Source organism: Myotis davidii, unplaced genomic scaffold, assembly GCF_000327345.1.
Source record: "Myotis davidii unplaced genomic scaffold, ASM32734v1 scaffold46, whole genome shotgun sequence".
Classification (NCBI taxonomy): Eukaryota; Metazoa; Chordata; class Mammalia; order Chiroptera; family Vespertilionidae; genus Myotis; species Myotis davidii.
Genome location: NW_006383006.1, coordinates 5742089 through 5756153, shown reverse-complemented (window position 1 = coordinate 5756153; position 14065 = coordinate 5742089). Strand labels below are relative to the sequence as shown.

The following is a 14065-nucleotide window of genomic DNA, read 5'->3' as shown; positions in this document are numbered from 1 at the left end:
CCCTTTTTTTTTTTTATTTTGCCCTGGCCAGGTAGCTTAGTTGGTTAGAGCATCGTCCCAATATGCCAAGGTTGCGGATCTCTGGTCAGGGCACATATAAGAAACAACCAATGAATGCATAAATGATAAATAAATGGAATAATAAGTTGATTTCTCTGAAATCAATAAAAATAAAATACACTTTTTAAATGCATAGGATATGCTTGTTCATGTATCCCACCAGATAATATATATGACAACAGTGATTGTTTCTGGGGAGTGATAATTGAAGTGATGGGGAAGATAGGGTTCAAGTGCAGGAGAGAGAATTTTTCACTATATGTCCTTTTAAATCCTTTTGAACTATTTGACTTTATTTTTAATATGTTTTATGTATTTTTATTTTTTTAAAGGTGAGATTTCCTTATCTTTTTAAAAAATATATATTTTTATTGATTTCAGAGAGGAAAGGAGAGGGAGAGAGAGATAGAAACATCAGTGATGAGAGAGAATCATTGATTGGCTGCCTCCTGCACGTCCCCTTACTGGGGATCAAGCCTGCAACTCAAGCATGTGCCCTTGACTGGAATTGAACCCAGGACCCTCCAGTCTGCAGGCCAACCTCTATCCACTGAGCAAAGCCAGCTAGGGCATGTATATATATTTTTAGAGAGGAAGTGAGAGAAAGAATGAGAGAGAAATATGGATGTGAGAGAGAAACATCAATCAGTTGCTTCCTATATGCACCCCAATTGGGGACTGAACCCACAACCTGGGCATGTGCCCTGACTGGGATTCAACCAGCAACCTTTTGGTGCCCCAGACAACACTCAACCAACTGAGCCACACTGGCCAGGGAAAATTAGTTGACTTTTTAAAACCATATATATGTATTACTTTTAAAGACAGGTATATTTTAAATGTTTCTCTTTATACTTTATATTTTATTTTCCATATTTTTCTACCATGGTTGTGAATTACTTTTAATAAAAATTAACTATTTGGCATGGAAGACTACTTAAAAACTAGTAGTATAGCAAATTATCAGAATATTCTCTAGGCCAAAAATAAATAAATAAATAGTTTTAGCCCTTTAGTTCTTAGGTGAAATTGGTTGGGAAAAAAACCATTGCCCAGTAGTTTTCCTTTATGTGTTGTATGGAGATTCCTTATAGTGTATTTTTGATGAAACGTAGTTTGTTTGCTGTTTTCATGATACAAAACTTTTTTCTTCAAATGTTATGATGTGCTTTTTAAATTGTCTTTTCTTAGAGATTCTGATACACTACTTTTGTACCCTGTGTTGAAAATCACATAGCAACAGTATGTCTCTCTAAGTAAAAAAGATAGGGCATCCATATGCTTATTGAAATATTTCAGCTGAACTTTACTTGGTTTTTATTTCAGGATGAATTTACAGGAATTGAGCCTTTGAGTGAGGATGCTATTATCACAGGTTTTAGGAACGTAACTATTTGTCCTAACCCAGAAGACTCCTGTGACTTTGCTAGAGCAGCTCGTTTTGTATCCACTCCTTTTCATGAGATAATATCCTTGAAGGATATCCCTTCTGATCCTGAGAGACTGTTGCAGGAAGAGGATCTAGATGTGAAGACCTCTGCGGACCAACAGACTACTTGTGCCACTATCTACAGTTCACCTCTCAGCATCAAGAAGCTGAGGTGATTGATGATTACAGGTTGCACAAACTAGATTGTTTAAGTGCACTCTTATTGTGTGTGCTAATCAGTTGTAGCAATTAATTATCATCTCTTACTACCTGTCAGGTACTGTGCTAAGTGCTTTGCATGACAATAGGACTCCCCCAGATAAAGTATCAAAGGAATTTAGTAATTGCTTTAAATATGAGGGTCAGAAAAGTACATTTTTATGGTTAGGAGACTAAGAGGCCCAGGAGGAACATGGTGTATACCTGATTGGAAGAGAAGAAGCATTTATTTTTCCTTTAACATTAAGTTTAAAATAATAGTAGAATAACTTGATACTAACTTCGGTTAGGCAACTAGAGATGTATTTTTAAAAAGTATATTTTGATAGAGAGGTGGAAATGAACAAAATAATTATGAGGGAATGGCATAGAGAGCCAGAGAATAAGCCTTATGATCTATCCGTATTTAAAAGTTGGCTAATTTTAGCAAACTTATTTCAACTTCAGGAATAGTCTTAAGTTTGCCAATTTTTGTTTTTAAACTGCATTTTCAGACTTTTTCTCCAACAAACTTTTTATCAGATTTGTTAGCATGTTTTCACCTTGAGTGATGTTGGTGTCCCTTTTTCTTTTTTGACCCTTTCTTTTTGCAGAGTAAAAAATCCAGAGAAGCGATCAACAGGAAGAAAGTTAGTGTCTGTTTCAGTTTTCTCAATCGTTTAGGATAGATATAGAATAGGCATTTACTATAGATTAGGTAAATAAAGCATAATTTAGAAATTTAATGCTAGGTATTGCCTGTTAACCAGGGTAGATAAAGCTACCTAGATTCTGATTATGAATCTACTTTTGTTTCAGGAAAATAATGGCCTTTGAAAATGAGACTATTAAATATCAAAATGTTATATAACAGATAAAATTGACATGTATTTTCCCTATGAGGATTGACTGAGTTGTAATTCTTTCAGCCCAATTATTGAAGACAGTGGTGAGGCCACACATTCCTCTGGCTTGTCTGGATCTTCTGCCTCGGTTATAAGCACCTCCTCCATCAAATGTCTTCATATTCCTGAGAAACTGGAGCTTACTAATGAGGCTATAGGTAAGTACACATATACCACTGACTTGTAAGCAAACATCTACATCCATGTATAGTGCACACATATTTTTCTCAGCAAACTGAACTGTTTTTCTTTTCTAGAAAAGTTTCCATAAATTGTGAAATTTCTAGAATATATTAGTACTAACAGAATATCCTCCTATATAATAAAAGGCTAATATGCAAATTGACAGAAGAGTAGAATGACCAGTCACTATGACGCGCACTGACCACCAGAGGGCAGATGCTCAATGCAAGAGCTGCCCCCTGGTGGTCAGTGCACTCCCACCGGGGGAGCACCGTTCAGCCAGCAGCCCTGAGCCTGGCTTACGGCTGGCAAGCACAGTGGTGGTGGCGAGAGCCTCTCCCACCTCCATGGCAGCACTAAGGATGTCCGAGCAGGCCTAAGCCATTAGTCCAGCCATGGGCAAACTACGGCCCATGGGCCGGATCCGGCCCGTTTGAAATGAATAAAACTAAAAAATAAAAAAGACCGTACCCTTTTATGTAATGATGTTTACTTTGAATTTATATTAGTTCACACAAACACTCCATCCATGCTTTTGTTCCGGCCCTCCGGTCCAGTTTAAGAACCCATTGTGGCCCTCGAGTCAAAAAGTTTGCCCACCCCTGCATTAGTCGGACATCCCTTGAGGGCTCCCAGACTGTGAGAGGGCACAGGCCAGGCTGAGAGACCTCTCCCATGTGGGCTCCCCCCACCCCCGTACATGAATTTCGTGCACTGGGCCTCTAGTAATATCATAAAGACTTGAGATAGATGAGTTTTTTTAGGTTAGCAGTATTGATCACGCAATCTTGTTTTTCCCCTCTGTTATAATACTCATTGTAGGTTTTTTGGGTGTGTTTTTTTACAACTTCTCCTCCCCCAGAAAACCCCATTCAGTCACCCTGGTGTTCACAGTATCGCAGACTACTACTGAAATCCCAACCAGAGCTGAGTGCTTCTGCAGAGTTTTTTGTAGAAGATAGACCAATGCCTAAGTTGGAAATAGAGAAGGAAATTGAACTGGGTAAGTACCGTTGAGTGCATGTCCTTTTGTGTATGACAGTGTACAAATAAGTGATTATTTTTATACTTAAGCTTTATGGTTTTGAGCGATAAATATTTCTAGATTACAAGAAACAGAATTATTGATAAGTTCTTGTCCTACTAACAATAGGAGTTCTGTCTTCCTTTCAGTATTTAATAAATGATTTTTTAAAAATATGTTTTTATTTCAGAGAGAGGAAGGGAGAGGGAGAGATAGAAACATCAGTGATGAGATATAATCATCTTTCAGCTACCTCCTGCATGCCCCTTATTGGGGATCGAGCCTGCAAACTTAGCATGTACCCTGACTGAGAATCGGACTGACCTCCTAGTTCCTGGCTCAATGCTCAACCACTGAGCCACACCAGCCTGGCTAACAAATGATTTTGAAGTATTCTACCTGCTACTAAATGGCTAATTATAAGGTGCTATTAGCCCTTAAACCAGGAAGTAAAAGCTAGGGGCCCTATATATATTCCAGTGGTTTTTAATTGAAATCAAAACCTTCTCAACAGGTAATGAGGATTATTGCATTAAACAAGAATACCTAATATGTGAAGATTACAAATTATTCTGGGTGACACCAAGAAACTCTGCAGAGTTGACCATAATAAAGGTAGGACTGATTCCTTGTCATTACAGTTACCTTGTAAATAAAGTGAGTTGAAGCAATAACTGTATCCCCATGGTACCATCAAATTCTTTGAATAGTCTATAAGCTTCTTATAGGAAAATCACTGATGCTTCAAGAAATCACTCACCATTATATTCCAGGATCAGATATCAAAAAAAAGAAGCTATTGTGTAACTCTCTTAATATGTCCAAACATGCTCAGTATTCTGTAATTTTATCTTTTTGAGAAAATCTGGAATTTTTTGCCCTGCTTCAGTATTGACAAGTTACATTCTAGACTTCACACACACAATATTATTTTGAAATTTTCATTCACCACCATCCCAGGGATTCACATTACCTCATTCTTAGATTGGATGCCCACTTAGTTGGATTCCATTTTTTTCTTCTTTCTTGGTTTAAGCCCTCATGCTTTAGTAGCTTCCTGAGAAGGGATGTGTGGGATGTAAGTTTTTTGAAATCTTGTATTCTGAAAATTTTATTCCACATCTTTACTTGATTGGTAGTTTGGATATTAGATTTCTTGGTTTAAAACACTGTATCCTCCCCTGACCGGTTTGGCTCAGTGGATAGAGCGTTGGCCTGCGAACTCAAGGGTCCCAGGTTCAATTCCGGTCAAGGGCATGTACTTTGGTTGCAGGCACATCTCCAGCAGGAGGTGTGCAGGAGGCAGCTGATCGATGTTTCTCTCTCATCGATGTTTCTAACTCTCCCTCTCCCTTCCTCTCTGTAAAAAATCAATAAAATATATTTTTTTTAAAAACAAAAACACTTTATCCTTGGAAATTTTTTATAAATATGTTTTCATTGATTTTTAGAAAGAAGAAAGGAGGGGCAGATGGTCTCATGGCATAGATTTGATTGCTCTCAGCTCTTTTGTTATAGATTTATGCCTTTCAAAATATCCCTCTACCGCCCTGACCGGTTTGGTTCAGTGGATGGAGCTTCGGCCTCTGGACTGAGGGGTCCAGGGTTCGATTCCGGTCAGGGGCATGTGCCTTGGTTGCGGGCACATCCCCGGTTGGGGGGCGTGTAGGAGGCAGCTGATCGATGTTTCTCTCTGGTAGATGTTTCTGGATCTCTATTCCTGTCCCTTCCTCTCTGTAAAAAATCAATAAAATATATTTTTAAAAAATATCCCTCTACTATTATTTTTTGTTGGGGTATTAGAAGGGCTGGAGGGAATGTTTTTAGTCTGCCGACGATAACCATAGATTCTAATTGCTCTTATTTTTAAAATATCATTTCTTACCAGGTATCTTCTCAAACTGTCCCATGGGACTTTTACATCAACCTCAAGTTAAAGGAACGTTCAGATGAGGAGTGTGATTATTTGTGCAGCTATTATCAGTACCAAGACGGCTGTATCGCTTGGCACCAGTGTACAAACTGCTTCACCCTTCAGGTTTGCAATAATAAAAACAATTTCAAGTCCTCACGTAGAGAGATTTGTGTTCCATTTAGCAAAAGAATTTAGTACAAAATTCTTGTTAATCATCTAGAAGTATACCAACTGATTATAAATGAAAAGCATTGATCATTTTCTTTTCCCAAGTTATTTTGACCGAGAACCTCTTTTAACTTATATCAATGTTCAGACATATACAAAAGTAGATAATGACCCTGTGTAATGACCCTGTCATCTATGATCATCATCAGCTCATGGTCCCTCTTGTTTTAAATTCCTGGTTGGTTAATTCCAATTTTCCTGTCATCTCTGGTTTTGACACTTGGTCTGTCTCTCCAAATTTTGGTTTTGCCTTTTAGTATTCCTTGTAATTTTTTCTTGATAGCCACTGCGATGTACTAGGTAAAAGGAACTGCTATAAAAAGACCTTTAGTAATATGGTGATAAGGTGTGAGGGGAGCAAGGGGGGGCATTGTATAGTCCTGTAATTTATATTTTTAGAAGCCTATGTCTCTGTGTTCTGTCCTCCCCTACTCCACCTCCTGGTGTGGAACAGGCTAGCTAGAGTGGGTGGGAGTTCCCTTGCCGGGCCTGGTAGGCTCTGGGTAACTGGTTTTCCATGAGGTGGGCCCTGTTAAGAACAGAGCACTCAGGGCTATTTCACATGGTTTCTTCTCTACTCATCCTGCAGAAGTACAAGAGACACTTTTGCCACTATTTACTGTGTGAACCTGGTCTAGCTCCTACAGAAAATGCTCACAAAAGTGTGAGTCTTTGCTTACAGATCCTAGAAGAGTTACAGAGCTTTTTACCATGACCCCCACTGGATTATGTTTAGAACCCAACCACAGTGTAACATTTTATTCTCTGTAATGTTCTTAAGACAGTTTTGCTGCATATTTTGACGGTAGCATGATTTCCCTAATGGTTGGAATAGGGTATTTTAAAACTACCATGTATACAACACCGTTTATGGGCCAGGTTTGTCCTTAATGCTCTTAGTCCATTATTTCATTAAATCCTCACAAACAATCTTACAGGAGAGTAGTGTTAAAACTGGGACAGAGGCCCAACCTACAAAAGAGCCCCCAATTCTAGTAGAGAACAACAAGGAAGAGGACAAAGCAGCAGCCAGCAAGGTATTGAGGATAAGTGCAGTCTCCCTAACTTAAGAGACAGTGAATTTTGTTGTCCTTCTATCTCCAGGATCTTTTTCAACACAGTGAATTGATTACCCATGAAATCACAGTGTTGATTGTTTATAACCTTTTGACAATGGTGGAGAAACTACACAAAGCAGAAATCGTCCATGGTGACTTGAGTCCAAGTACTCTGCTTTTTAGAAACAGGTTGGTCCTTTTCATTCTTTTATGCTTCTCTCAAACATAGATGGTTGCCATTTTCTTTTGCCTTTCAATAAATGCCACAGTGACAAACACAGTATGTTAAGAAAATATTTGCTACCTAAAAGTCAATAACCATTTAAACAGTCAATAGTTTAAAAGAATTCAAAGGAAAAAAATAACATTTTGGAAATACATTAATTCAGAAAAAAATAATTAACCACTCTGAGTATTATGATGATTTCTGTCAAAAAGAAAATAAAATATGAACATTTTGGGGAATGTAAAGTAGATTGTCCAGTCTTTCTTTGAGTGGGGCCAGTACAAATCTAGTGAGGATGCTAGCAAAACCAAAGCTTAAGTCAGGCCAAATTAAGGTAATTGCCAAGAGGAATAGGTAAAAACCAGAATACAGAAGCAAACTATGCCAAGAAAAAGGAGCTTAGTGTTCAAATTAAACCCAGCTTATTAGCCATCAGGTTCAAGGGGTAAGTGGAGAGTAGGAAATAAGAAATAAAGCCCAAATACTAAGAACTGAGAAAATATAGAACACATTAAGGCATGTGCAGTAGAATACTACTTGGCTATAAAAATGAAGAAAATCTTACCTCTTGTGAAGCATGAATGGACCTGGATAGTATTATGCTAAGTGAAATAAGCCAACCAAAGAAAGACAGATACCATGTGATCTCACATGTGGAATCTAATGAACAAAATAAACAAAAAATAGAAATAGACTCACAGATACAGAGTACAGACTGACAGCTGTCAAAGGGGAGGAGGATTGGGAGGCTGGGTGAAAAAGGTGAGGGGATTAAGAAAAGGAAAAAACCCACATATATATAACATAGACACAACAGTGTGGTGATAGAGGGAAAGGGGAACAGGGGTAGGTGGAGGTAGGCAAAGGGAGAATGAGGATGAAAAGAGACTTGGTTGGGGCAATGGGAGCACGATGCAGTGTGCAGATGATGTTTTATTGAGTTGTACACTTGAAACCTATATGGTTTTGCAAACCATTGTCACCCCATTATATTTAATTAAAAAATAAAGAACACATTAAGGCATGAACAAGGAAAGCATAGTCCATAGTTTTTGTTTTATGAGAAGGACTAGAGGACCAGAATACCTTTGTAGTGTTTGCCGGTCTCATGGTATTTGAATAAAGCAGTTTGGTTTAAAGATGTTTTGTCTGCCCCAACCCTGTGTCTACCCCAACCTTGGGTAAGCAGTTAGCTTTCTCTGTGGCCACTGATGTTCACTAAAAGCAGCAGTCATTCTTTACATTTCTCCTGATTACTTAATCCGTAAGAGAAGACTCAATTCAACACTAAATTATAGTTGGTATGGAAATTAAAGGAACCCCCAGTGTATTTTTGCAATTATAACCAAAAGAACTGGAGCATCCTACCTTCTTTCCTGAGATAGCAGAATCCTGAAGTCTTCTCCAGGCATAATACAGCAGGATTTCTCATCCAGGGCACCAAAAGTATTTTGGATAAGATAATTCTTTATGCCAGTCTATTCCAAACATTTTAGGATGTTTTATATCACTCTTCTCCCATAACTGCCCCCACCCCATCCAATTAAATACAGCTTATATTCCCCCAGCCATGTGACCACCAGACTCCCCCTTCCCCATGTGTTCCCAATGGGAAAACCCCAGGTATAGTTTTTATTTTCACAACACTGGAAGTTTAGAGGATAATGCTAGAATTCTCAGGTCTACCAAAATTTTAAGCAAAGGGATATTCTAAGCCCTTTAAGGATTGGGCATTTGTGCACTATATATTTAGATAGACCTTCTTTTTGTCATGGCTTGTCAAATTCGGTAGGAAATTTCATATACATTCAAAAGGATTTAAAGAATTTTTTGAAATCATTTAATGCAGTGCTTATATATATTTTTTGTGATGAAATGAGACCCAAAATAGTGAAATGCCTTGTCCAAGGTAATAGTGGCCAATTAGAGAGTGAGGAGATCTTCCTGCTTATTTTTATTAACCTAAGAAACATTTTTCCTATCTCTCCCAAGTTTTAAAATATCTAGAAATTACAATTTTGTGATGGCCAAAACGGTTGCATCATATAGAATGGGAGCATATAGGTAAAATAGATCTTTCTGTGCTGTAGAAATACATGAGTGGTTTAATGAAAGCCTGTATTTAGGAATAGAGGACCTGCCACCAATGTCAGTCAGGATTTGAGGGAACTGAGAAAAGCAGAGAGACAAACACAAAAATAATCCGTTCTTTTCTCTCACATAAATAGTTCCTACATCTCTTTGAATAGTAGCTTTATTGCATGGAATAGGTAAACCCAAGGAAATAAAATTAATGGTGAATTAATGTTACAAAATTGTTTTTTCATTTGTTTTTTGTTTTAGGAAATAAGGGTTGAAATAAGAGTAAGGTTGAATTTGGTGTTAGTTTAATAGAAAACAGGATAAGTTACAATATAGGTAGCACTTTACAAAAAAAAAAAAGTCCTATATTTTCTGTTAAAATCTGGGGGAAAGGAATCGGAATTAAAATGGAAACTTGGAAAATCTAATCTATAGTAATAAACAGAAAGGTCATGTCACCTATAAAAGCTTAATTTTCTCCATCATAATTCTCATCAGTATATAAATCATTGCTGTTCTATGTGTTAATATGTGCAGTGTAAGGCAGGGGCCTGCACTCTACTTTCCGTACTTATGGAAACTTGATAAGTGTTCTGTGGTGACCATGCACTATGGTTTAGATATGCACTAATACTGTGTCACTAAACTAGAATCTTGACATTTCCCCACTTGCCCACTTGGGTGGATGGACACTGCCACTGCTCTTACAGGTGTATTTTCAAAACTAACCACTGGGGGGAGCTGTTGGCATAGCTAAGACATACCTGCGGTACCTCTTTTTTATCTTTTTCTTTCTTTCTTTTCTTGCTTTTTTTTTTGTTTAAGACCAGCTATGCAGCTTCATTCATGGCCTATTTTTTATTATCTCTTTCTCTTAAACCTGGGCCTAGAATCTACGATCCCTATGATTGTGATAAGAACAATCAAGCTTTGAACATAGTGGACTTTTCCTACAGTGTGGACCTTAGAGCACAGCTAGATGTTTTTACCATCAACGGTTTTCGAACTGTACAGATCCTGGAAGGACAAAAGATCCTGGCTAACTGTTCTTCTCCCTACCAGGTAAGTGTAAAACAAGCCTGAGCAAATATGGAGAGGGTTCTTCATCTCTTTCTTTTCTAGATAAGCTGTGAAAGCTAGTGTTTACTGATATTGTCTCTCTGGAATAGATGACCTAATTTTCAAATATCATCAAATCAAGCAAAATATACCATTTTTTTGGTCACAACATTAAAGAATATACACAGGCACATGCAAACCCATGACTAAGTGACCTAAGTGTCGGCTCTTTCTAGCACTTATCTATGTAGTAAATCATTTTCTGTGATCTCTGTAAAATAAGGACAATCTGCTCTGTATACATAAGAATTGTTGTGAGGATTAAATTAAAAAATATAAAGGGAACATTAGGACAAATGTAAAGTGTTTTATACATTATATGCACAACCCTTTCTGACTCAGTTTTGGACATATAGCATTTGCTGATTGAATATGTAGCATGAACCTGAATTAGTCATATGGACCACATTTAGATCACAGCTGGAGTCCATGCAAATTCAGTAGATCTACACATTTGAATTTGTCAGTCCAGATATTTTTGTTGCCTTTGTTCTTAAGGATAGTTCCTAGAGTTGGCTCCATTGATCACTTCTTTGGGGGAGCTTCTCCCTTTACTGTAAGGGAACAGTCTACCAAAATATATGTCATAAAATAAATTTAATCATTCTAGTATCTTTCAACTTCCTATATAAATAAATTTCCATGAATCCTGGCCGGTGTGGCTCAGTTGGCTGGAGCATTGTCCCATACACCAAAAGTGGGCGGGTTCGATTCCCAATCAGGGCATATACCTAGGTTGCAAGTTTGATCCCCTATCGGGGTGAGTGTGGGAGATCTCTCCCTCTCTCTCCCTGCCTTCCTTCCTCTCTTCCTCTCCCTAAAAATAAATAAAAATAAATAATTAAATAAATTGCCATGATAGAAGCAGAGAACTGTTTTAGCTGATGGTGCTTTTTGTGATTTCAGGTAGATCTGTTTGGTATAGCAGATTTAGCACATTTACTATTGTTCAAGGAACACCTACAGGTCTTCTGGGATGGGTCCCTCTGGAAACTTAGCCAAAATATTTCTGAGTAAGTATTGGTGATTTCAGGGTCTTTGCCTGCTCAAATACTTTTCTTTTTCTATTGGGTGCTCTCTCTGCTTTGGCAGCCTTAGTCTTAGTCCCAATGCCATGATTTCATTAATTTCAACAGTTTTTATTTATTAAGTATCAGTGGAGCACCTAGTGCAGGACAAAGGAATTGGTCATTAAAAACAAGAAACTAAAAAAAAAAAAACAAGGAGAAAAAAAAAAAGAAGCTACTCAGACTTCAGGACATCATTCTGGACCTAGATGTATCATGCAGACTGCAATTGTAGTATTGAGCCTCTTAGTTAGAAATGTTAGTAGAAACATTTCATGAGAATAATTTTCTAACCAATTGGTGTTAGTGTTATACCCCTTTTTAATAGCTTTTGTTATCAAAAGTTAATAACCATCTCTTGAAGATAGTTAAATTTCTAAGTTATATACTAATTGTAGGCTATTATTTATTTAGTGAATGGGTGGAACCAAAGCAGAGAACTGAATCTCCTTGGTGAAGAAGTAAATGCTCTTTTAATAAGAGCTGCTTGGTCTCAGAACTTTAGTACTACCTCAAGTCTGATCATGAAACTTATTAAATATCCCATGTTTCACTTTAGTTTATCAGAGCTAATAACTTCACAGAATAAGTTTACCAAGGTATCATTGATACATTCTTTGGTTTTAAAAAAATCAGTGTTAAAGACTTAACACCCTTCTCCTCCATTCCCCATTCCCAACAATTGAATTGCATTTTTTTCTTTATTTAACTTAGAATTTGATCAATCTTATTTGCCTCCAACATGTACTTTAAAAATAGGCTTGAAATATAATGCAAGATACAGAGGATAGATTCAGGTACCTCCAGTTGTTTATGATCCTAGGTTGGTCTAACACAAACAGAAACAGGTGGGGTCGGTCGGGATTTCCTAATAGCTCTGCCTTATACAATAATGGCAGCTTCTCTGATTTTGGGGGGGAAAGTACAAACATCATAAACTAAGCAGCAGTTACTTCAGTCAAGCTTAGGATTCTCAGGATTGTGAAGATAATAAACCACTAGGCAGGGGAAGAGGTTCTATAGTCTTTCTAGTGACCTAGACTTTAGGAAAGTTGGAGTAGAGGAGACAAAATTCATTTTTCTTCTATTTGTAGAAGAGAAGTGCCACATCTTAGTACACAGAGGCAATTTATAGATTTAGATGAGAGACTTTTTAAGTGCATTGTATTATGGCTTTTCCCACTATGATAGTCTTTTTAAGTTTCACCTTGGACTTCCAAAGTACTATTTGAATGATCTCTAAATCTAGAGTTCTAGGCATTACCTTAAATCATATGGTACATAAATGTACCACTGAGTTAAACACAGAAACAATTTTAACTTTTACATGCCTAATATTGACAGAAATGGTTTTTATATATTTTTAGGCTAAAAGATGGTGAATTGTGGAATAAATTCTTTGTGCGGATTCTGAATGCCAGTGATGAGTCCACAGTGTCTGTTCTGAGGGAAATTGCAGCAGAAATGAATGGGGTGTTTGACACCACATTCTACAGTCACCTGAACAAAGCTTTATGGAAGGTAGGGAAGTTAATTGGTCCTGGGGCTTTGCTCTTCCAGCAAGATAGGCAGTCAAGTCTCTCACAGGTTCCTGCCTAAAACCACTGGTTCTGCTGTAGAACACTAGACCTGTCTATACTATAATGTACTCTAGGACGCATTTAGATACACTACCAACACTTTCTACTTTTTGGTAGCGGTGTACTTCTAGGTAACTGGCGGTTTTTTTCCACAGCAATGTACCTACCCTTCTTGTCAAACTTTAACAAAGAACTGTTTTGTTCTAAATGGACTCCATGTGAATGGGTACCTTGTTGTCATTCATTGCATTGTCTCTAACTTTTTCCTTTCATAATTTGTGATGTGTGCCCTTCTGATCACTGTGTATTTTGTAAATAATAAAATAGTATTTGTTAAATTTGTGCTTCTAACATCTCATCTACTTTTGCCAACTAAGATAATAAATGGCTTGGTTTTGTAGACAGGAGCTGTTTTACCATGGAAATTTATATATCCTAGATGTGGAACTGTTATGATAGGTTCGTAACAAGACAGTAGCCAATCATGCCTTTAGGCCAGTGGTTCTCAACCTTTTTAATGCCGCGACCCTTTAATACAGTTCCTCATGTTGCGGTGACCCCCAATTTCATTGTTACAAATTGAACATAATTAAAGCATAGTGATTAATCACAAAATCAATATGTAATTATATATGTGTTTTCCAATGGTCTGAGGTGACCCCTGTGAAAGGGACGTGCGACCCCCAAAGGGGTTGCGACCCACAGGTTGAGAACCACTGCTTTAGGTGTTCCTGACCTTTCACTAAGTGGTCTAAATTGAAAAGTAGATAAAATGATTTACACAAGGCCCAATTTTCTTAACTTTCAAGTGGCAATATTATTTTTTCAATATATCTTAATTAGAGGCCCGGCCTGTGGGATCGGGCCAAAACCAGCTCTCTGACATCCCCCGAAAAGTCCTGGATTGCGAGAGGGCACAGGTCAGCCCGAGGGACCCCACTGGTGCAGTCGGGGCTGGGGAGGGACATGGGAGATGGGCCAGCCCAGGAGG

The 14065-nt window shown here is 37.7% G+C and overlaps 1 protein-coding gene across 2 annotated transcripts in view; it reads left to right on the top strand.

Annotated features, from left to right (window-relative positions):
- Nucleotides 1-13412, top strand: part of BUB1B (BUB1 mitotic checkpoint serine/threonine kinase B) — a 73996-nt gene extending 60584 nt beyond the window's left edge. The window contains exons 15-23 of one of the 2 annotated variants that reach the window (XM_006778092.2): nucleotides 1387-1661; nucleotides 2617-2750; nucleotides 3638-3778; nucleotides 4314-4414; nucleotides 5688-5837; nucleotides 7047-7189; nucleotides 10199-10370; nucleotides 11334-11440; nucleotides 12862-13412. In XM_006778092.2, coding sequence (XP_006778155.1) covers nucleotides 1387-1661; nucleotides 2617-2750; nucleotides 3638-3778; nucleotides 4314-4414; nucleotides 5688-5837; nucleotides 7047-7189; nucleotides 10199-10370; nucleotides 11334-11440; nucleotides 12862-13093 — 1455 coding nt within the window. In that variant the 3' untranslated portion in view covers nucleotides 13094-13412. The remainder of the gene's footprint in view (nucleotides 1-1386; nucleotides 1662-2616; nucleotides 2751-3637; nucleotides 3779-4313; nucleotides 4415-5687; nucleotides 5838-7046; nucleotides 7190-10198; nucleotides 10371-11333; nucleotides 11441-12861) is intronic. The other variant, XM_015557605.1, reaches the window with a different exon arrangement.
- Nucleotides 13413-14065: the final 653 nt, after the last annotated feature.